Source organism: Pan paniscus, chromosome 19 (genome assembly GCF_029289425.2).
Source record: "Pan paniscus chromosome 19, NHGRI_mPanPan1-v2.0_pri, whole genome shotgun sequence".
In the NCBI taxonomy this organism is placed as follows: domain Eukaryota; kingdom Metazoa; phylum Chordata; class Mammalia; order Primates; family Hominidae; genus Pan; species Pan paniscus.
Window position 1 is genome coordinate 80,533,971 of NC_073268.2, and position 24,945 is coordinate 80,558,915.

Genomic DNA, 24,945 nt, shown 5'->3' on the forward strand with positions numbered 1-24,945 from the left:
TGCCTGTAATCCCAGCTACTCGGGAGGCTGAGGCAGGAGAATCGCTTTAACCCGGAGGCAGAGGTTGCAGTGAGCTGAGATCTCGCAACTGCACTCCAGCCTGGGCACAGAGTGAGACTCCGTCTCAACAAAGAAAAAAAATATATATATATAAAATAAAAATATATAAATAATATAAATATAAAAATATTATATATAAAATATATAAAAATAAAAAATAAAAATATATAAAATATTATAAAATATATATTATACACAAAGAAAACATATATAATATATTATATATGTATTTATATATTATATATTATATATGTATTTATATTTATATATTATATATAATATATATATTTTTTATATATATATATATTATATATAATATATATATTTTTTATATATATATATATATATTTTGAGATGGAGTCTCACTCTGTCACCCAGGCTGGAATGCAGTGGTGCAATCTCAGCTCACTGCCACCTCTGCCTTCCGGGTTCAAGCGATTCTCCTGCCTCAGCCTCCTGAGTAGCTGGGATTACAGGTGTGCGCCACCAGAGCCGGCTAATTTTTGTATTTTTAGTAGAGATGGGGTTTTATCATGTTGGTCAGGCTGGTCTCGAACTCCTGATCTCAGGTGATCCACCCGCCTTGGCCTCCCAAAGTGCTAGGATTACAGGTGTGAGCCACAGTGCCTGGCCTTTTCTTTTTTTCTTTTAAATTATTGAAATTTTACAGCTCAGAGACAGGGCCAGGGCCAGGGGCCTTTGCTCCTTCCAGTCTTAGCAGGCCGGTAGGTCTGCTAATCACTTCCTTAGGAGCGACTGAAGGTGCACAGACTCTTCTCACTGAACACAGCACCCCCCCACCACTGGGGTTTAAACCCAAGCCAAAGGCAATGCCTGGGGACTCGCTCGAGTGGCACTTACCTTTGTGAGACTCAGCTGAGGACACTTGAACTTCCGTGTACTGCACGTCTGAGTTCAGAGGCTCTGCTCAAAGAAACCACAGCAGCTTGTTGTTTAGGTGGAATCTCTTGTGGGCACCTCAGATCATAGAAGTAGAGACTTTCTTTTCTTTTTTTTTTTTTTTTTTGAGACAGAGTCTCACTCTGTCACCCAGGCTGGAGTGCAGTGGTGTGATCTCAGCTCACTGCAACCTCCACCTCCTGGGTTCAAGTGATTCTCCTGCCTAAGCCTCCTGAGTAGCTGGGATTACAGGTGTGCACCACCATGCCCGGCTAATTTTTGTATTTTTAGTAGAGACGGGGTTAATTTTTGTATTTTTAGTAGAGACAGGGTTTCACCATATTGGCCAGGCTGGTTTTGAACTCCTGACCTCAAGCGATCCGCCCACGTCAGCCTCCCAAAGTGCTGGGATTACAGGCATAAGCCACTGCGCCTGGCTAGATTTTCATTCAGGTTATTAAAGTATTCTGTATTTTGAGGGGGCAGCCAGACACAGGCTTAATTCCATTCGGGATGAGGAAGGGAGTACGAACCCCGCACTGGTCCAGCAGGCAGATACAGGGCCTCGGGGCCCATGGTTTCCTCCCTGACTCCTCTGTTACCAGGATGTGGAGGGACCCTCTGGCCTAGGTCCCTGTTTCTACAGTGGGGGGACTTGGAACAGGTCAGTAGAGACAGAAAACAGCCCAGTATCAGCCCCAGCAGTTCTCCCAATTCAGTCTCACTCAAGATGCTGGAAGCCTTCTCCACAGCCACAGGCACACAAAGCTACTTCCAAGACCGAGAGGATTTCGGGAAATGGGGAACAGGGGTCACTACCCTAAAAATACTTGGAGAGTGTGAGGCATACACGTGAATGAAATCACTCAGGGTACTAAGGTGAAAGCTAGAAAAGTAGTTTGTCTTCAAGTCAAAAATAACATTACTGTTTTGTTTTTAAAGCCCTAAAGAACAGGGATTCTCATCAGCTACTAAAACAATGATTCTGCAGTCAAAGATACATTTCAGGCTGGGTGTGGTGGCTCATGCCTGTAATCCCAGCACTTCGGGAGGCTGAGGCGGGCAGATCACCTGAGGTCAGGAGTTCGAGATCAGCCTGGCCAACATGGTAAAAATCCACCAATACTAAAAATACAAAAATTAGCTGGGCATGGTGGCACACACCTGTAATCCCAGCTACTTGGGAGGCTGAGGCACGAGAATGGCTTGAACCCGAGAGGCGGAGGCTGCAGTGAGCCAAGATTGTGCCACTGTACTCCAGCTTGGGTGACAGAGTAAGACTCTGTATCAAAAAAAAAAAAAAAAAGAGCCAGGCGCAGTGGCTCGCGCCTGTAATTCTAGCATTTTGGGAGGCCAAGGCGGGCAGATAACAAGGTCAGGAGTTTGAGACCAGCCTGGCCAACACAGTGAAACCCTGTCTCTAGTAAAAATACAAAAATTAGCCGGGCGTGGTGGCAGGCGCCTGTAGTCCCAGTTACTTGGGAGGCTGAGGCAGGAGAATCGCTTGAACCCGGGAGGTGGAGGTTGCAGTGAGCCGAGATCGCACCACTGCACTCCAGCCTGGGTGACAGAGCGAGACTCTTGTCTCAAGAAAAAAACAAAAAAAAGAAAGAAAGGAAGAGACCTTAACAGAATCCTTTCTCTTTGTTAGGAGCCTTAGCTCCAATGGCAGCAGCCCAGAGCGAAAGGAATTTTGAAAAATGACTTAGTCCAATCCCTCAGTGCTTCAGGCAGAAGAGAGCAATTTATTGTCCATTGTCTTTAAAAATCACCACCTCAATACTCAAGAAAAAAGAGGTCCCACTGCCTTACCCAGTAGCTCATTATGAGTCAGGAAGCTGTTTTTTGAGTATAACCCAGTTCTTCCCTACTTTGATTTAGGTGACTTTCCCACTGAGGACACTAGATAGCATCTCTGGTGAAAGCAGCTAGCTACCTTCATTGACACATCGGCTGGGTACAGGGTCATTAAGAGAGGTGGGAAATTATCCACAGTCCTTCAAGTTTTAGTTTTCTTTTCCTATGAGTCTTTTTTTTAATGTAAAAGTTGGTTCTAATAAAAACATGTAATTAGATAATTACCTTTATTATCATTTATTGGTTTCATTGCATGGTTTCCAACATCGTCATTGTGACCTAGTTGAAAAATAACAATTAGGGTGAGTGACAAGGGAAATTCTAGTTTTCTAAAACCTTTTAAAAATTCAGTACCCCTAACAAAGTCAAGCCTGATTTATTCAGTGTAGTGACAACCAGCACTGTCTCTGGGTCCTGGGTCCCCTCGTTGGCCCTCCTGTGGGCTCCATGTGACCTGCTGTGTAGTCTTTTTCTTTTTTTCTTTCTTTTTTTTTTTTTTTTTTTTTTTGAGGCAATGTCTTGCTCTGTCACCCAGGCTGGAGTGCAGTGGTGCGATCCCGGCTCACTGCAGCCTCCTCCTCCCAGATTCCAGCGATTCTCCTAGTCTCGCTTTGTTGCACAGGCTGGTCTCCAACTCCTGGCCTCAAGTGATCCTCCCACCTCAGCCTCCCAAAGAGCTGGGATTATAGGCATGAACTCCCATGCCTGGCCTGAATATAGTTTCTTTCTTTCTTTCTTTTTTGAGATGGAGTTTCGCTCCTGTTGCCCAGGCTGGAGTGCAGTGTTGAGATCTCAGGTCACTGCAACCTCCACCTCCCAGGTTCAAGGGATTCTCCTGCCTCAGCCTGCTGAGTAGCTGGGATTATAAACATGTACCACCATGCCCAGCTAATTTTTTGTATTTTTAGTAGAAACAGGGTTACACCATGTTGGCCAGGGTGGTTTTGAACTGCTGACCTCAAGTGATCCACCTACCTCGGCCTCCCAAAGTGTTGAGATTACAGGCGTGAGCCACCGCGCCCGGCCTAGAATACAGTTTCTTAAACAATATATTTGCTCTTTTCTATTTACTGACACATTACTTTTATTACTACAAATATTTTATTTTCCTTTTTTAAAGTTTATGATTCAGTACTATATGAATTACTCAATTCTTAAAACATATTTCTCAAGCAAAATATATCTCTGTAAAAAGTATATCCTAAAAATTTCTTATTTTGTGAGACACTTATAGAATTAGAAAAGAACATGAGCATTCTATGACCAAACCTGCTGATAAAGCAAGAAAAGTGGCTGGGCTCAGGGGCTCACACCTGTAATCCCAGCACTTTGGGAGGCCAAGGCAGAAGGATTTCTTAAGCCCTGGAGTCTGAAACCAGCATTGGTAGAGTGCCATCTCTACAAAAAATAAAAATTAGCTGGGCATGGTGGCACATGCCTGTGATCCCAGCTACTCAGGAGGCTGAGATGGAAGGATCACCTGAGCCTGGGAGGTGGAGGCTGCAGTGAGCTGAGATTGCATCACTGCACTCCAGCCTGGGAAGACCCTGTCTAAAAAAAAAAGAAAGAAAGAAAGAAAAGAGGAAGAGTGTTCCAAATTTGGTCTGGGACAGGACTTTTTGTGATGTAATTATAGCCCCCTCTGGGAAGTAAGTAGCATCCCTGCTGAAATGCTTGAGCAATTTTCTTACTAACCTGGGATTAAGAACTCCTAGGACTGGCTACTCATTCAGCTGAGCTGACCCTGAAGCTACTGATGAGCCTTATGAATAGACATTTCTTAATTGGAACACTTTATTTATGCCTCTACTGAGAGAATATTGAAATTGCTTTCCCTTTGTGGCAAATTTGAAGTAAAACTGTCTTGTGCTTGTAATAATTCCATCTGAGAAGATGTTTTACCAATGTTTTCATTCAATATCTGGTCTCTGTCTTGAAAATGGAGAATTATAATATTACGCTGGAGCAATGTTCAAAGTCTTTGAAGGCATTATGATTATTCTCCATCTTTCTTCTACGGGGAGTTTGGAAGATGGCAAAGTTAGAATAAAATGTGTTACCTTTCCTTTTACGTTTCCGTATATTACACGGCCCAGTGGCTGATGAGATGAAGTACCCTGTTGAAGCCAGGGTTTCTCTTCCAACTGTAATCCTACCACTTACATATTCTGCTTCTGAGAGGGCTAAGGAAGTATGTAGCAAGTTGGGGGAAATTAGAAATGGCAGGAGACCATGACTTTACCGTAATGACTGTTAGCTTCCATATTGGGATCTGACATTTTCTCGTTGTTGGAGTTCAGAAGTGGTACTGCTGGCCTTCAAATGAAATATAAAAAGAGAAAACAATATATAGATATATTTGTTGTTGTTACTGTTCTAACCCCAAACCACCAAAGTAAACAAGGGAAGATCATGAGAAAACCAGGAAGAGTTTTCCAAGGTAAGGAAAACTTTACTCTCTCATTTGGAAAACTAACATTTTTTGGCAGCTCCAAGGATTATGTAAAAAAAACTTTTTTTTTTTAGACAGAGTCTCGCTCTGTCGCCCAGGCTGGAGTGCAGCAGTGCAATCTCGGATCACTGCAGCCTCCGCCTCCTGGGTTCAAGCGATTCTCGTGCCTCAGCCTCCCGAGTAGCTGGGATTACAGGCATGCACCACCACGCCTGGCTAATTTTTGTGTTTTTAGTAGAGATGGGGTTTCGCTGGCTAGGCTGGTCTTGAACTCCTGACCTCAGGTGATCTGCCTGCCTCAGCCTCCCAAAGTGCTGGGATTACAGGTGCGAGCCACCATGCTTGGCGGTGATAAAACTTTTTCCTATTAAAATAAACATCAGGACCAAAGCACACATGAATACCACGAGTCCTTCACAGGCTACTACCAAGCCCCTGAAATTCTTATCCCGCGCTACTGTTTCTCTCTGGAACAGAGCAATCATTTCTATACTTTTGGATTTGGGATTTCAACAACAGTAAAGGTAGTAAAACCATTTTTTAAAGGCCAACTCTATTTGTCAAATTTTAAAAAATTTATCTACTACCATTATAATTTCATAAGGAAAGGGAGATTTCACAAATAATCATGTAGGAAGGACATGATCTCAGAATAAAAGCCATTCCTTCCCATGAAAGGACAATTGGCATTCTTCCACTGAGATACACACACACACACACACACACACAACTCACACCCAAGGAAGGCCTATATTTTTCTGAGTTTGCCAAGAGCCACTGAAAACTTCCTAATGACCAGAATCTCCCTCCAGACATGTCCACCGTGCTCACAGAGCAGCCGCCCCCTTCTTACAAATACACTTACCTGGACATTTCCACTGGCATCTGCTTGGCTTTAAAACAGAAAACGAAAAACCAAAGTCAGTATACAGTACCCGCATCCATACTACTATAATGGCCAAAACGCCAATGGCTTTTGCACTAACGTAATAGATAGAAAACACTTTTCTTTTCTCTTTGTTTTACTCCTAGTAAACTGTGAAGGAACACTCTTTTCAGCTACATTTGACTTCCCAGAAGATTGAATACCCAGAAAAAGAGAGAAAAAGAAGCCAAATATATTCACTCTTTTACAAAAGACAGAAAAGAAAGAGGTATTCTCTTGGTCTTATACCAAGATATTTCCCCAGAAACATGATATCTTGACTATTTTAGCCAGAAGTGATTTTTGTTAGTGAAATATGATGGAAAAAGAGACAATGATATGGGAACCAGATTAGCCAGATAAGCAGGCAGCTCTCTTCCTCTCTTTCTCTCTTTTTTTTTTTTTTTTGAGACAGAGTCTTGCTCTGTTGCCCAGGCTGGAGTGCAGTGATGTGATCTGGGCTCACTGCAACCTCTGTCTCCCAGGTTCAAGTGATTCTCCTGCCTCAGCCTCCCGAGTAGCTGCAATTACAGGCACCCATCACCACGTCTGGCCAATTTTTTGTATTTTTAGTAGAGATGGGGGGGGGGGGTTTCACCATGTTGTCCTGGCTAGTCTTGAACTCCTGACCTCAAGTGATCCGCCTGCCTTGGCCTCCCAAAGTGCTGGAATTACAGGTGTGAGCCACCGTGCCTGACCACTCTCTTTGATTCCAGATAATTACAAAAAGTAAAGGCGAAATCAATCCCTGCGTTTGTAACTCGAAGCTGGCCTAAGATCAACGCCAGGGTGTGCTCTATCTTCCTTGATGGGTGGCAGCTTTCCTGACAAAAACCAGGGCCCCTCCTCACCCCATCTTCCCCTCCCATCCTGGGCAGCAGCACCAGAGGCTCCAAAAGAACCTACCTTATCCCACAAAAAAATTTTTGCAGGATTTACTGATGCTCTGCCCTTTTCCTTGAGTCTTGGACAGCTGACTTTGATTCCTGGTTATCAGCAGGTGGTCCTGGCTGCTCAGCCGGGCTTACTTAGCTAACCCCAAGCATAGGGTAGAAGTCACAGCACAACCACCAGGTTAATTACAAAGCATTCAATGTGTGTGTGCAACATGTGGGTGTTATGCGCATGTTTGTGTGTCTCCAAGACACTTGCACCCCACTCTACACGCATTACAGGACTAGGTGTGGACAAATCTACAGAAATGGCTTCTTCTAACCACACAAAGATGCAATTTCCCCCCAAATTTATCTTTTCTGGTTTGCCCAATGAGGAAAATAATAGCTTTCATTTTTGCCTAGCTGAATCCAGGGGTCAGAAAAGCACCACACATCCCTGGCTGGTTTCCTGGCAAGGACGACCAGTCAGTATGGAAGGAAAGAACTATGCTCACCCTTGGCTTTCCTCAGAAAATAACATTTGGCCGCAATGATCAAGAGAGCAATGATCACTCCGATGATAACCACTGCAATAAGTCCTTTCTTCCATGGGGCAAGAATGACTGAAAACAAAACAAAACAAAAATTTTTTTTGTATGTAGGCTCTTCCTCTGCCAGGAAGAAATAATATCAGGCTTAAGCAACAAAAGTCAGTCTGATTCTCACAGCTCTTGTAACTGGCAGCTTGCCTTAGCATCCATCTACCTCTGAGGGGTTCTGCACTCAGAGCTGGTGCAGAAATGATTGTCTCTGCTACAAATAGAGGTCAGCTGTGGTCCTCAAGGAGGGAACAAACCAGCTTTGCTGGGGTAGACTCTTTTCTTTTTCTTTCTTTTTTGAAACAGGGTCTCACTCTGTCACCCAGGCTAGAGGCTGATGACAGCTCACTGCAGCCTCAACTTCCTGGGCTTGAGCAATCCTTCCACCTCAGCCTCCCGAGTAGCTGGGACTACAGGAGCACACCACCACACTCAGCTATTTTTTGTTGGTTTGATTTTTGAGGCAGAGTCTTGCTCTGTTGCCCAGGCTGGAGTGCAGTGGAGCAAGCTCTGCTCACTGCAACCTCTACCTCCTGGGTTCAAGTGATTCTCATGTCTCAGCCTCCCGAGTAGCTGGGATTACAGGTATGAGCCACTGCGTCCAGCCTATTTTTGTACTTTTTGTAGAGACAGGGTTTCACCATGTTGCCCAGGCTGGTCTCCAACTCCAGGGCTCAAGTGGAGTAGACTCCTTTTTGGCATGTGTGTTCAGCCCTCTTCCTCTCCAGGAAACCGCCCCCACCCACATAAGTGGGCTCCCCAATCATGTCTGTTCTGCGTGACCCAATCCCCTTGGCCACAGGTGGTCTGTGGTTGGATGTTTGACCCAAGATGACTCAATGGTGAGTCTGCCAACAATTTGTAATTGGAACAATGTGACATTCTCCCAATTCCTTATAATAATCGATTCCTCTTTTTTACTTAATTCGAGTGGGTTTCTGTCACTTACAACCAAGAGCCTGGAGGACATTACTCTCCTAGCCTTCAGTCACATAAGCTAGACTTCCCCCCAACTCCCTCTTACAAGGGGTGTGTTTTCTGGTCTTGCCCTTGGGAGCCCACAGCACAGCTTGCTGTGGAGACCCTGACTCACCTCTGACTGTCAGTATTTTGCTTCTGGGGACACTGGAGGCGTGGTTGGCTCTGTTGAAGGCTGTGCAGTAATACTCTCCCTCCTGTTCCTTGCTAGCCTTCTGCTTGGTCCAAAATGCCTGGGTGGCATTTGAGGTCATTTGATAGAAGGGTTTGCCCTCCTTTTCCCTGTAAAACTTATAGGTGATGGGACCAGATCCTTCATTCACAGCGCATTGCAGCACAATGTCCTCTCCAGACTCCACCACCTTACTTGACAGGATAGAAATCTGGACCTCATCCACCGGGGCTGAAAAGCAGGAAAAGGATTCACACTGAGCAAAGAAGGGCAGAGGAAGAGGAACATGAGACAGCCACTGCTCAACTTTTTTTTTTTTTTCTCTGAGACAGAGTCCCGCTCTTATCACCCAGGCTGGAGTGCAGTGGTATAATCTCAGCTTACTGCAACGTCTGCCTCCTGGGTTCAAGCAAATCTCCTGCCTCAGCCTCCCGAGTAGCTGGAATGACAGGTGCGCCCACCAGGCCCAGCTAACTTTTTGGATTTTTTTGTTGTTGTTGTTGTTTTAGAGACGGGGTTTTGCCCTGTTGGCCAGGCTGGTCTTGAATTCCTGACCTCAGGTGATTTGCCCACCTCAGCCTTCCAAAATGCTGGGATTACAGGCATAAGCCACCATGCCAGGCCACAGACAATCTTGACCCACTGCCTTCTCTAGCTATCGGCCATTTTTTCTCCTTTTTCCTTTATGCTTTGACTCCCTTATTTCACACTTTCTTGTTACCCCTGAAATCTGACTGCACTCTTGTGTAGTCACAATCTTGTGACACTGCACTCTCTCTCAAGTTTTGAAGAAACTGGGAAGGTCACTTGATTCCCCAACCAACGTCCCTGAGTCCCCTGCTGATTAAATTCAGTGGTGGATGCTCTTCCTCCAGGATCCCAACCTTGGGCTCTCCATACTTCACTGTTGCCCAGGTCTTACTGTGGAACTCAGCTTTTTCTGGGCTTCTGGGCTTCCTCATGACTCTGATTCTCTTCCCTTCCTACCTGGCACCCCTTTCTTATTCACTGGTTATTCTTTGTTTTCCCCGGAAGTATGAACATTTTGCAAAATTCAATCCTCAGTTTTCCATCCCCATTCTCCTCCTGGGTGATTTCACCTACACGCTGAGCTTCTGTCTCTGAGCCACTGACACCTAAACCTATGGCTCCAGTCCAGGTCACTTTCCTGAACTCCAAGTCTCCCTTTTCACCTGGGCGTTTCCACCTGGAAGCCCAGCCAGCCTCACTCCCTGCAGGTCCAAGCAGAACTTGGCTACCTCCTATATCCGCTTTTCCTAGCTCCATCCTCAACTACCAAAATTCGGATCCTAAATTGTCTTCCCAAGTAGACTTTCCTTCTAGTGTGAGAGCAGATGGTCAGCAGATGGTATTGTAACTTATGAGTCACTCTCCTGTGAGTGCAGGCTGTGGTAAGACAATGGAAGAAGCCAAGCTCCGGGCCTGGGACACCAGTGGGCTCAAATCCCAGTCCCACCACCCACCAGCTATCTGCCCTAAGCCTCAGTTGTGTCATGATAAAATAACGACAATGCTGTTACTGGTCTTCTGTGGTTATTGTGAGTTTCCATTGGAGCAATTTACTACAGTACTTCACACAGGGCTGGACACATGGTCAGTAAATGTGAGCCACTGATATCGACCCAGTTTAAACCAACAGCTTCACATGGGCTTCCACATTAGCCTCTAACGTACCATGAGGTCTGAAGTCACCATGCCTGCTCCCTGACCCAGCCACCAGGTGGATCGTTCCGAGAACGCATTTGCATCCTGTCCTTCCTTCCATCTTCTGGCTTTTCACTGCATGCAGGACAATTCCCTACTCCTGAGACTGGCACCTGACACCTGTCACACTTAGGCTCAGCCACTTTTTCAGCTCATATCTGGTGATTCTCCATTCCCAAACTCCAGCCTTTGTTTCCAGCCATCTGATTTGGCCACAGTCTTTTTTTTTTTTTTTTTTTTTTTGAGATAGAGTCTCACTCTGTCACCCAGGCTGGAGTGCAGTGGCACGATCTTGGCTCACTGCAACCTCTGCCTCCTGGATTCAAGCGATTCTCCCACCTCAGCCACCTGAGTAGCTGGGGCTACAGGCACCCACCACCACACTGGGCTAATTTTTGTATTTTTAGTAGAGACGGGGTTTTGCCATGTTGGCCAAGCTAGTCTCAAACTCCTGGGCTCAAGTGATCCACCCCATTCGGTCTCCCAAAGTGCTGGGATTATAGGCGTGAGCCACCGCACCTGGCCGCGCACAGTCTTTTGAAGTGCCCCATGGGACCTTTTGGCTCATGTGTTTGCTGGAGATGTTCAGCCATCTTCAGCCTTCTCTGCCCACCCATTCTCAAGCCCTGGCACCTAGCCCAGCTTTTTCACAATGTTTACCCACTTAAGCTAGATGACGTCTGACATACCCTGAATTACTATCACCATCACTGTAAGGATATAGTTCACGTGACAACCAAACATGACCCCTAACATTTTTTCTATGCTTATTGGTATTATGATTCAGATGTTTCTCCATCATTTAATTAGGAGAGCTTCTGTTTCTTACTACAGCATTGAAACAAAGAATATGTCTTCTTTTTTGTATGCCTCACACCATTAGGTGCTTAGTCTATGTTAATGTTAATTTTTTTTTTTTTTTTGAGATGGAGTCTTGCTCTGTTGCCCAGGCTGGAGTGTAGCGGAATGATATTGGCTCACTGCAGCCTCTGCCTCCCAGGTTCAAATGATTCTTATGCCTCAGCCTCCCGAGTAGCTGGCATTAAAGGTGCCCACCACCACACCCAGCTAATTTTTTGTATTTTTAGTAGGGACAGGATTTCACCATGCTGGCCAGGCTGGTCTCGAATCCCTGACCTCAGGTGATCCGCCCACCTCAGCTTCCCAAAGCGCTAGGATTACAGGTGTGAGCTACCTCACCCGGCCTATGTTAATGTTAATTGAAAAGGTATGGCTACTATTAGACTATACATGAATAGAAGCAGGAATCCCTCTCTCCTATTCACATCCACCAGCAGCCCATGTAGATAGGCAGTTACTAAACAAGAAGGACAAAGAGGAGGAAGCCTTATTAAACTTTTTACAACAGGATGCAAAATATCTAAGACATGCAAGCAATGGCACTCCTGAGGCCTTCTGAGAGGCATGAGATAGAGGCTTAAGGGAAACTGTCCACCCCCAAGACAATGGTATATTTCTCTTGAGTATGATGAGAATCCCAGGCAAATGTTAGTAACTGCCATGAGACCACAGCCTGTAGCTCTCACCGCTGCGGATTTCACACAAGGCAGGGTTGCCCGGCTAGGAGTCACAACAGCAGAGTCCTGATCTACAATTCTCAGAACAGTGTATCTGGAAAGGAGAAAGTGCTAAGGGAGCCCATATGCACAACTTCAGTGCTTCCTGCAGTCAGGACACTTTCATGCTTATCATATTTTAGCAGTTTGTTGAAAGGTTCTGGAAAGAGATTACATTGTCCTCATCAATAGCCCCCAAATATTTTCCAGCCTCCTTTACTGAACCTTGGCCCTGCTTTGGTGCATATCTAGTATATGGACTTTGCATAAGCACCCACTACTTCTCTCGCTTTTCTTTTTTTTTAGATGGAGTTTCGCTCTTGTTGCCCAGGCTGGAGTGCAATGGCGCAACTTGGCTCAGTGCCACCTCTGCTTCCTGGGTTCAAGCAATTCTCCTGCCTCAGCCTCCCGAGTGGCTGGGATTATAGGCGCACGCCACCATGCCCAGCTAATTTTTGTATTTTTAGTAGAGATGGGGTTTCACCATGTTGGCCAGGCTGGTCTTGAACTCCTGGCCTCAATGATTCACCAGCCTTGGCCTCCTAAAGTGCTGGGATTACAGGCATGAGCCACCGCACCTGGCCTCCTACTTCTCTTATTGTCCCCACAGTCCCTGGGCATGAACGAATGCCCCAAGCCCACATGATTTCTTCTCATAGCACAGCAACTTACCTATCACCTTCACCCTCAGAACCTCACTTAACATTTTGGCGTGGGAATGGCAATTATCTGCAACACACTGGTATTCGACGTCTTCAGTGGGGTTGTCTTTGAATACCGCAGGATCATTTGAGTTCTTGGTACTATTCTCCAAAACTTTACTTGTTTTTAAAAGTTGGTAAGAAATAGGCAAAGTTCCACTGATCGATTCGCAACGGACTTCGATGGTCTGTCCTTTTATGACCTCAAACTGGGCATCATAAGAAATCCTGGGCTGGGAGAGCATTTCTAGAACAGAGGGAGAAACAATCCAAAAGGCACTGAAGGTAAAAGCAAAGCATCCAGCACAAGAGGTTCCTCCTCCAAAGCCTGAGCTTTGCTTTCTATCCCTGCTGTAATTTCAAATGCCTGCCTGCCTTATTTACCTTTATAGGACACCTATGAGACTGACAGGCTGTGTGTGTGTGTGTGTGTGTGTGTGTGTGTGTGTGGTGAGAAGGGAAAGGGAAAGAGAAGTACAATAAGCAAAACAGAGAATGACAGAAATTCAAGGAAAACATTACATCCCCAGAAATACATGTTCATATTTTACCATATCTCACACGCACATGCACACATAATATACTTTTCTTGCGTTGAGCAAAGACACAGAAAGCATAGAAAAAGTACAACAGGTAGCCAACAAAATGTGTGTGTGTGTGTGTGTGTGTATTTGAGACAGGGTTTCACTCTATTACCCAGGCTGGAGTGCAGTGGTGCAATGACAGCTCACTGCAACCTCCCAGAATCAAGCAATCCTCCTACCTCAGCCTCCCGAGTAGCTGGGACTATAGGTGCACACCACACCTGGCTAATTCTTTATTTTTTGTAGAGACAGGGTCTCACTATGTGCCCAGGCTGGTCTTGAACTCCTGGACTCAAGTGATCCTCCCACATCAGCTGCCCAAAGTGCTGGGATTATAAGTATGAGCCACCACACCTGGCTGAGCATATATGTGTGTGTGTGTGTGTGTGTGTGTGTGTATGTGTGTGTGTGTGTGTGTGTTCTGAGACCGAGTCTTGCTCTGTCACCCAGGCTGGAGTGCAATGGCGCAATCTCAGCTCACCACAACCTCCACCTCCTGGGTCCAAGGGATTCTGCTGCCTCAGCCTCCCGAGTAGCTGGGATTACAGGCATGTGCCACCACACCCGGCTAACTTTTGTATTTTTAGTAGAGAGTGGGTTTCACCATGTTGGCCAGGCTGGCCTCAAACTCCTGACCTCAGGTGATCCACCCACCTTGGCCTCCCAAATTGTTGGGATTACAGGTGTGAGCCACCAGGTCCAGCCAATATATATGTTTTTAAATTATTCTCAGCCAGCCACGGTGGCTCAGGCCTGTAATCCCAGCACTTTGGGAGGCCGAGGTGGGCAGATCACCTGAGGTCAGGACTTTAAGACCAGCCTGACCAATGTAGAGAAACCCCGTCTCTACTGAAAATACAAAATTAGCTGGGCATGGTGGCACATGCCAGTAATCCTAGCTACTCGGGAGGCTGAGGCAGGAGAATCGCTTGAACCCGGGAGGCAGAGGTTGCAGTGAGCCGAGATCATGTCATTGCACTCCAGCCTGGGGAACAAGAGCAAAACTCCATCTCAAAAAAAAAAAAAAAAAAGAAAAAAAAAGTCTTCTTAGTGCTTCAGCCTCTTAACAGATAAGAATTATATTAGGTCATTATTTAGGCATTAGTTTATTTAAACCTTATACAATGAGATTTCCTCCTCCCAAGAACAAAAAATAAAATAAAACGTTATAACACACATTTGTCTCTTGCATTCCTGCCTTTTGAGTTAGGTGGTTAGAGCATTAAAAATAGGCTAAAATCCTGGTTCAGTTGAAGCTATAATAAAATCTTAGCTGGATAAAACACAGCCACAGGTTAAATGAAAGGATCGTGACTGAATAATACAGTGACAGTGACAACTTGACTGGAGTTCTATAATCATCCAGAATCTCGCCACCCAAAGTGTGGTCCAGAGACCAACAGCATCCACATCACCAAAATGCTAGTTAGAGATGCAGAACCTGGCCCCATCTGGGCCTAAAATACTGAATCATAACTGTATTTTAACCAGGTCTTGCATGCACATTCAGGCCTGAGAAGCCCAGCTCCTGGTGGTCAAATACCTACATTCTGTGCACTGGAAGTCTTACCCTTTTGGGTTAGCCAGGATACAGATTTAAAAAATGGAATTTTGATATTCTTGGCCGGGTGTGGTGGCTCAGGCCTGTAATCCCAGGACTTTGGGAGGCCGAGGCAGGCAGATCACGAGGTCAGGAGATGGAGACCATCCTGGCTAACACGGTGAAACCCCATCTCTACTAAAAATACAAAAAAAAATTATCCAGGCATGGTTGCGGGAGCCTGTAGTCCCAGCTACTTGGGAGGCTGAGGCAGGAGAATGGCGTGAACCCAGGAGGCGGAGCTTGCTGTGAGCCCAGATTGTGCCACTGCACTCCAGCCTGGGTGACAGAGTGAGACTGCATCTCAAAAAAATAAATAAATAAATAAATAAAAGTAATAAAAATAAAAATACAAAAATTAGGCAGACATGGTGGTGGGCACCTGTAATCCCAGCTACTTGAGAGGCTGAGGCAGGAGATCACTTGAACCTAGGAGGCAGAGGTTGCAGTGAGCTATCGTGCCACTGCACTCTAGCCTGGGCGACAGAGTGAGACTCTGTCTCAAAAAAAAAAAAAGAAAAGTTTAACATTGACTAAGTAGTGTTTCCTTCCTGACCTTTTGGGTGGGTACTTGCTCCAGGAGGCAGAATCTTGCCAGAATCTTAGTAAGTCAGAGGCCACATCATCATCAGTGAATCAGTGTTCTGAGCAGGAATACCTCCTTGTTTCTTTGGCCTTTTGATTTCACACTTCTCTCCCTCTAGTTCTTACCCTGCCTGAGTCTGCTCAGACCGGAGAGGGCGGCAGCTGCAGATAAATTTCCTTTCTCCCATTCAACCCCGGATGTCCTCTGAGTCAGCAACAATATACTCACCACATACGACTATCTGGACTGTGTTGCTTTTCTTGACCACTTTGTCAATACCTGCAGTGCAGATATACGTCCCACTGTCCAACTTTGAGGCTATCTTGGTGAAATCTTGAGTCTGTGACACAATCGTATCTTCCTTCTGGATGGTGAAGTTGGCTGGAGGTGCTCCTGGGATGGAGCAGGACAGGTTCAGTCTTTCACCTTGGTCCAGATGTGTGAAGGAAGATTCCAGTTCGGGCTTGGAAAATAGTTCTGAAAAACAGTGAGTGGGAATGGAGCGAGATGTGTCTGGCCACCACCCTAAAGACCCTTCCTGGAGAGGCCCTTGGCTCAGGTGCTCTTGGCAGAACCAACTTCCAGCTTCCAGCAAAAAGTTTTCCTTTGCTTCTCATGTACCTAACGATCACCCCAGTAAGGAGCTAGGGTTCATTCTTTGCCTAGGATTCCAATGGCAGGTTTTCCTTTCTTGTTAATCCAATTTATTTCAATGACAAGGATTAGAAAAGTTTTGCAACTTGTGGCCAGGTGTGGTGGCTCACGCCTGTAATCCCAGCAGTTTGGGAGGCAGAGGTGGGTGGATCACCTGAGGTCAGGAGTTGAGACTAGCCTGGGCAACACGGTGAAACCCCATCTCTACTAAAAATATAAAATTAGCCAGCATGGTGGTGGGCGCCTGTATTCCCAGATACTCGGGAGGCTGAGGCAAGAGAATCCCTTGAACACAGGAGACAGAGATTGCAGTGAGCCGAGATCGCTCCACTGCACTCCAGCCTGGGCAACAAGAATGAAACTCCTTAAGCTAGCAGAAGGCAAGAAATAACTAAAATCAGAGCAGAACTGAAGGAAATAGAGACACAAAAAACCCTTCAAAAAATTAATGAATCCAGGAGCTGGTCTTTTGAAAGGATCAACAAAATTGATAGACCGCTAGCAAGACTAGTAAAGAAAAAAAGAGAGAAGAATCAAATACACGCAATAAAAAATGATAAAGAGGATATCATCACCAATCCCACAGAAATACAAACTACCATCAGAGAATACTACAAACACCTCTACGCAAATAAACTAGAAAATCTAGGAGAAATGGATAAATTCCTTGACACATACACTCTCCCAAGACTAAACCAGGAAGAAGTTGAATCTCTGAATAGACCAATAACAGGATCTGAAATTGTGGCAATAATCAATAGCTTACCAACCAAAAAGAGTCCAGGACCAGATGGATTCACAGCCGAATTCCACCAGAGGTACAAGGAGGAACTGGTACCATTCCTTCTGAAACTATTCCAGTCAATAGAAAAAGAGGGAATCCTCCCTCAGGATGATGAGGCCAGCATCATCCTGATACCAAAGCCAGGCATAGATACAACCAAAAAAGAGAATTTTAGACCAATATGCTTGATAAACATTGATGCAAAAATCCTCAATAAAATACTGGCAAATCAAATCCAGCAGCACATCAAAAAGCTTATCCACCATGATCAAGTGGGCTTCATCCCTGGGATGCAAGGCTGGTTCAATATATGCAAATCAATAAATGTAATCCAGCATATAAACAGAACCAAAGACAAAAACCACGTGATTACCTCAATAGATGCAGAAAAGGCCTTTGACAAAATTCAACAACGCTTCATGCTAAAAACTCTCAATAAATTAGGTATTGATGGGACGTATCTCAAAATAATAAGAGCTATCTATGACAAACCCACAGCCAATATCATACTGAATGGGCAAAAACTGGAAGCATTCCCTTTGAAAACTGGCACAAGACAGGAATGCCCTCTCTCACCACTCTTATTCAACATAGTGTTGGAAGTTCTGGCCAGGGCAATTAGGCAGGAGAAGGAAATAAAGGGTATTCAATTAGGAAAAGAGGAAGCCAAATTGTCACTGTTTGCAGATGACATGATTGTATATCTAGAAAACCCCATTGTCTCAGCCCAAAATCTCCTTAAGCTGATAAGCAACTTCAGCAAAGTCTCAGGATACAAAATCAATGTACAAAAATCACAAGCATTCTTATACACCAATAACAGACAAACAGAGAGCCAAATCATGAGTGAACTCCCATTCACAATTGCTTCAAAGGGAATAAAATACCTAGGAATCCAACTTACAAGGGATGTGAAGGACCTCTTCAAGGAGAACTACAAACCACTGCTCAAGGACATAAAAGAGGATACAAACAAATGGAAGAACATTCCATGGTCATGGGTAGGAAGAATAAATATCGTGAAAATGGCCATACTGCCCAAGGTAATTTATAGATTCAATGCCATCCCCATCAAGCTACCAATGACTTTCTTCACAGAATTGGAAAAAACTACTTTAAAGTTCATATGGAACCAAAAAAGAGCCCGCATCGCCAAGTCAATCCTAAGCCAAAAGAACAAAGCTGGAGGCATCACGCAACCTGACTTCAAACTATACTACAAGGCTATGGTAACCAAAACAACATGGTACTGGTACCAAAACAGAGATATAGATCAATGGAACAGAACAGAGCCCTCAGGAATAACGCCGCATATCTACAACTATCTGATCTTTGACAAACATGAGAAAAACAAGCAATGGGGAAAGGATTCCCTATTTAATAAACGGTGCTAGGAAAACTGGCTAGCCATATGTAGAAAGCTGAAACTGGATCCCTTCCTTACACCTTATACAAAAATTAATTCAAGATGGATTAAAGACTTGAACATTAGACCTAAAACCATAAAAACCCTAGAAGAAAACCTAGGCATTACCATTCAGGACATAGGCATGGGCAAGGACTTCATGTCTAAAACACCAAAAGCAATGGCAACAAAAGGCAAAATTGACAAATGGGATCTAATTAAACTAAAGAGTTTCTGCACAGCAAAAGAAACTACCATCAGAGTGAACAGGCAACCTACAAAATGGGAGAAAATTTTCACAACCTACTCATCTGACAAAGGGCTAATATCCAGAATCTACAATGAACTCAAACAAATTTACAAGAAAAAAACAAACAACCCCATCAAAAAGTGGGCAAAGGACATGAACAGACACTTCTCAAAAGAAGACATTTATGCAGCCAAAAAACACATGAAAAAATGCTCACCATCACTGGCCATCAGAGAAATGCAAATCAAAACCACAATGAGATACCATCTCACACCAGTTAGAATGGCGATCATTAAAAAGTCAGGAAACAACAGGTGCTGGAGAGGATGTGGAGAAATAGGAACACTTTTACACTGTTGGTGGGAGTGTAAACTAGTTCAACCATTGTGGAAGTCAGTGTGGCGATTCCTCAGGGATCTAGAACTAGAAATACCATTTGACCCAGCCATCCCATTACTGGGTATATACCCAAAGGACTACAAATCATGCTGCTATAAAGACACATGCACACATATGTTTATTGCGGCACTATTCACAATAGCAAAGACTTGGAACCAATCCAAATGTCCAACAATGATAGACCGGATTAAGAAAATGTGGCACATATACACTATGGAATACTATGCAGCCATGTCCTTTGTAGGGACATGGATGAAATTGGAAATCATCATTCTCAGTAAACTATGGCAAGGACAAAAAACCAAACACCGCATCTTCTCACTCATAGGTGGGAATTGAACAATGAGAACACATGGACACAGGAAGGGGAACATCACACTCTGGGGACTGTTGTGGGGTCAGGGGAGGGAGGAGGGATAGCATTAGGAGATATACCTAATGCTAAATGACGAGTTAATAGGTGCAGCACACCAGCATGGCACATGTATACATATGTAACTAACATGCACATTGTGCACATGTACCTTAAAACTTAAAGTATAATAATAATTTAAAAAAAGAGTGAAACTCCGTTTCAAAAAAAAAAAAAAGAAACAAAAGAAAAGTTTTGCAGCTTGTAATGCAGCAAATAATGATTCATGCATTCACTCATGTATTTGTTCACTCACTCATTTCACCCCACAAGTATTTATTGAAGGTTCTCTCTGTGGCGGGCCCCTTGCTAGGCACTGAGAGATATCAGTGAATAAGAAACAGTCTCTGACTTCAAAGTGCTTACATTTAGTGGTTGATTCAGATGCATTATTTGTCACAGACCCCATAGGAAAAACACTGAACTGGCAGGGCGTGGTGGCTCACACCTGTGATCCCAGCATTTTGGGAGGCCGAGGTGGACGGATCACAATGTCAGGAGTTCAAGACAAGCCTGGCCAACATGGCAAAACCCCGTCTCTACTAAAAATACAAAAATTATCTAGGTGTGGTGGCACATGCCTATAATCCCAGCTACTCGGGAGGCTGAGGCAGGAGAATCGCTTGAACCTGGGAGGCGGAGGTTGCAGTGAGCTGAGATCATGCCACTTCACTGCAGCCTGGGCAACAAGAGCAAAACTCCATCTCAAAAAAAAAAAAAAGAAAAGAAAAAAGACACTGAACCTAGCCTTGGGAATCATGGAGAGACCTGTTGGAGAAAGTTATCCAGGGAAAGTGTCTGAGACAGAATGTCTCAGTCCATTTGGGCTTCTACCACAAAATGCTGTAGACTGGTCTAGTTATGTCTATGAATTCTTCATAGGTAAAACCGGGTCTTAGGTAGCTCTTTGTCCCCAGTAAGTTGCCCAGCATACAGAAAATGCTCAATATGTGTTGAACTGGTACTTTTCTTTAATGAGATAATATAAATTGTATCAGTAAAAAAATACCATGAGCCATCAAAATATAAGTCATGATCAATACTTAACTAAATTGCTAGCACACACTATAGACCAGCAGGACCCAATGTATATGCCAATATACCAGTTGGGTAGTTGGTAGCCTACCTATGGTGCTGGAGACTGTTGCTGACACTGCACACTCAATGCTTGACACATAGGAGGCTTTTAGTAAATAACTGAACAAATGAATGAATGAACGTTATGAATACAGACACACGAGAACCCCTTCACCGTGCAACCAAGAAGTGCTGACTGTCTCTGTCCCCTGAAACATTGTCATCTAACACTCATTCCTTCATCCAACAAATATGTATTGAATTCCTCCTGTGTGCCGGGCACTGTTCTAGGTGTTAAGGATATAGCACTGAACAAAATGATGTTCCTGTTCTCAGCGGCTTGCATTCTAGTGGCTGCATACACATAATAAACAAGAAAGGTAGAGTATATTTTTGGTGCTAAGTACTTTAGAGGGAACTAAAGCCAGGTAAGGAGGGTTAGGAGTCTGAGGGAACTTTCAAGTTCATGGATTTGAAAGCCAAACAGGCCTGAGGGTGACTCTTGTTCTACCCCCTTGGTAACCCTGTAATCCTTGGTTAAGTTACTAACCTCACAGTCTCAGTTTCCACATCCATAAAGTGGACATTCTTATGCCTATCTCCTTGAATTGTTATGAGCATAAAATGAAAATATATATAAACCTGGGCCAGCCCAGTGGCTCATGCCTATAATCCCAGCACTTTAGGAGGCCGAGGCAGGCAGATCACTTGAGGTCAGGAGTTTGAGACCAGCCTGGACAGCATGGTGAAACCCCATCTCTACTAAAAATACAAAAAGTTAGCAGGGCATGGTGGCGCACGCACCTGTAATCCCAGCTACTCAGGAGGCTGAGGCAGGAGAATTACTTGAACCTGGGAGGCAGAGGTTGTAGTGGGCCGAGATCGTGCCACTGCACTCCAGCCTGGGCAACAGAGTGAGACTTTGTCTCAAAAAAGAAAAAAAAAAAGAAAAGAAAATGTATATAAACCCATCATGCAATGTTCAACAAAGGGTAATTGTCATTTCTTTTTTTTTTTTTTTTTTTTTTGAGACAGAGTCTCACTCTGTGGCCCAGGCTGGAGTGCAGTGGCGCAATCTCAGCTCACTGCAGCCTCTGCCTCCCGGGTTCAAGAGATTCTTGTGCCTCAGCCTCCCGAGTAGGTGAGATTACAGGCATGCTGCCATGCCCAGCTAATTTTCATATTTTTAGTAGAGATGGGGTTTTATCATATTGGCCAGGCTGGTCTCGAACTCCCGGCCTCAAGTGATCTGCCTACCTTGGCCTCCCAAGTCCTGGGATTACAGACGTGAGCCACCATGCCCAGCCATGTTATCATTATTTTTGAGTTTACTAACGCTTTCTCATTTGTGGCCCTGTCATAGGACCCATGTCTGGGATCTAGCATAGTGCTTGTCACAGGGGATGGAGAAATATAACAGAGTAATGAAAACATTAACCAGTGTTCAGAGTCTTACTCTGTACAAATCTCTCAGCTCATGCTTACAGTATAGTTGTCTCATTAATCATTATAGCAGTCCTAAAAGGTCATTATCACCATCTCACAGAGCTGCGGCACGTTCAATAACTCACCCAAGGTCACAGAAGCAGTGAGCGGCAGGGTTGAGTTTTGGTGCCGGAGCCTGTACCCTCAACACGCACAGTAGACTGTTAACTCGCTCTGCAGTGGTTTCTTCCCACGAGCACCAAAGCCCCATCTGAGCACATTCATTCAGATAAGCAGGGGCAGGAAATGTATCAGCTCTCTTTGGCCATGCTGGATTGCAGCATGGTGGCCTCTTGAGCCCGCCATATGCCAACACCCTCCCGCAGCAGCAGCCCTACCTGTTATGTTGACGACGATGCTGCTGACCTTGGATATGCGGCTGGACTCCACTTTGCACGTGTAGTTGCCACTGTGCTCCACCATGGCCATGACTGAGTACACGGCCTTGTTGCCATGTCTGTTGTGGGCCACAATCGCCTTGTCCTTCTGAATTATGATTTCTGGAAACTCCTGGGCCAGGTGAGTCACTTGAATGGTGCACTTAATGTGGAGCTGAGCTCCTTCCATGATCATTCCGGTGGGGCTGATGTGGAACTTGGGTGTAGAGAAGGATTCTGCAAGAGAGGAAGACAACCTGGTTGGACTCGGGTGCAAACCTGGGCAAGAGGAGCCTCTTCTGCTCTTTTTGCTGCTTCCCCTTTTCAAACTTCTATTGTTCCTAACTAACTTTAAAAATTCAACCTTTCTTCTCTAGAACTTTTGCCTTGGCTGCTCTCATACTCCCTCCCTTCTCGCTCACTCTTGCATCTTCAGGCTTCTTCACTGCAATTATCTGGGTTTCTGAAGCTTCCCAAAGGCCAAACACCTTCTCTAGATCTCGCCTTCAGAGGACTTCAGAAATAACCACAGTATTTAGAAATGATCTTCCTCCTGCCCACTACGAGTTTTCTAGGCTATTCTCAGCACTTCATGGAAGCTTGGCATTTCAGCATGAAGATACTATAGCTTTCAAAAGTTCAGCTCTGTGAAACGTGCTGCTTCATGGAAATGCATATTTAAATAATCGCATGCCTCCAAAAAAGTGGCTTCTAGTCTTTTCTATTTCATTTTTTTAAATGCTGGCCATCACTCACTAAACTGATTTCATGACTCATGCAGTTTGAAAAACAATTTTGCCTGAGTGTGGGGCCTTACACCTGTAATCCTAACACTTAGGAAGCCCAGGAGTTCTAGAAATGCCTCTGGGCAACATAGTGAGACCCTATCTCTATTTAAAAAGAAAAATAGTTTTAATCAAGTATAGATCACATACCAACCAGGGCATAGGATCTTCAGGGAAGTAGGGATAGGTCCTAGGCTTTCATTTCCACTTACAACAAAAAAACAAGCCCAGGGCATAAACTGGAATATATACACAGATTCCAACTGTGTAAAATATAGATTAGGGATATCTTTAAAATGCTAATAGTGAACTTAGAGTACTCTAATGCTTTAATATTCATTAGTGATTTTTAGCATTATAAAGTCAATTCATAATTAGAAGTTATCATAAAATAATAGCCTGCCTTCTCAAATAAAAGTAAAAAAGGGGAAGGCATCCTTTACATGCTTTAGGACTCTCAAATTTTAGGTCTTCTGGGGAACCTTAATAATAGCTGAAGAGTGTTTTTCTTTCACCCAAATCAACTCCAGATGCGCCAGATATTTAAATGCAGGGGGAAAAAAATGAAACCATAGCACAGGAATAGAAAACATGGGTGTGTTTTTTTCCTTTAATAATCTTGACATGCAGAAGACCTTTAAGTATGAATCACAAAACTGAGGCGCCATAAGGAAACAGAACAGGTAAATTTGACTAAATGAAGATTAAAAACTTCAGCATGGAAAACTTATCATAAAACTCAAAGAAGAATGACAAACTAGAGAAAATATGTGCATAATATCACTGACAAATAGCTAATCAATTTATTAAAGGCTCAGCTAGGGGCGGTGGCTCACGCCTGCAACTCCAGCACTTTGGGAGGCTGAGGCAGGAGAACTGCCTGAGCTAAGGAGTTTAAGACCAGCCTGGGAAACAATGGTGAGACCCTCCATCTCAAAAAACATATTATAAAATATTTTTTAAAATAAAATAAAGGGGTCAGGCACGGTGGTCCACACCTGTAATCCCAGCACTTTGAGAGGCCAAGATGGGTGGATCACGAGGTCAGGAGTTTAAGACCAGCCTGGCCAAGATGGTGAAACCCCGTCTCTACTAAAAATACAAAAATTAGCTGGGCATGGTGGCAGCCCCCTGTAATGCCAGCTACTCAGGAGGCTGAGGCAGGAGAATCACTTGAACCTGGTGGGTGGAGGTTGCAGTGAGCCGAGATCGCGCCACTGCACTCCAGCCTGGGCGACAGAGTGAGACTCCATCTCAAAAATAAATAAATAAATAAAAATAAAATAAAGGGCTTGAACAAATCCAACCAGGAACAATAAAAATGACTTTAGTCAAATTTACCTATCTTGTTTCTTTGTGGCACCGGAGTTTTGTGATTCACAATAAAAATGACAAGGCATATATGAATAGGCGGTTTACGGGAAAAAAAATGTAATAGACGAATAAACAAACTCAACCTCACTAAAAACTAAAGAAATACAAATCACCACAATGATATATATCACTATACCTCAACTAGATTGTCAAAAATAATAAAACATTGAAATACTCTGTTAGGACCAGGAGCAGTGGCTCACGCCTGCAATCCTAGCACTTTGGGAGGCCGAGATGGGAGGATCACTTGAGGCCAGGAGTTCGAGAACAGCCTGGTCAACATAGCAAGACCCTAATCTCTATTTAAAAAAGAAAGAAAGAAAGAAAAACTTTGTTGGTAAGGATGTGGGAA

At 44.3% G+C, this 24,945-nt stretch overlaps 1 protein-coding gene across 5 annotated transcripts in view; it reads right to left on the reverse strand.

The window, feature by feature from the left end:
- The window catches only part of PECAM1 (platelet and endothelial cell adhesion molecule 1), a 108,899-nt gene that overhangs the window by 24,352 nt on the left and 59,602 nt on the right, over positions 1 to 24,945 (reverse strand). For all 5 annotated transcript variants that reach the window (XM_034942725.3, XM_014342194.4, XM_063599323.1 and 2 more), the window contains 9 exons: positions 22,396 to 22,671; positions 15,820 to 16,068; positions 12,793 to 13,068; positions 8,762 to 9,049; positions 7,585 to 7,692; positions 6,135 to 6,162; positions 5,060 to 5,133; positions 3,043 to 3,096; positions 922 to 984 (listed from right to left, as the gene is read on the reverse strand). In XM_034942725.3, the coding sequence (XP_034798616.1) occupies positions 922 to 984; positions 3,043 to 3,096; positions 5,060 to 5,133; positions 6,135 to 6,162; positions 7,585 to 7,692; positions 8,762 to 9,049; positions 12,793 to 13,068; positions 15,820 to 16,068; positions 22,396 to 22,671 (1,416 nt within the window). The remainder of the gene's footprint in view (positions 1 to 921; positions 985 to 3,042; positions 3,097 to 5,059; positions 5,134 to 6,134; positions 6,163 to 7,584; positions 7,693 to 8,761; positions 9,050 to 12,792; positions 13,069 to 15,819; positions 16,069 to 22,395; positions 22,672 to 24,945) is intronic.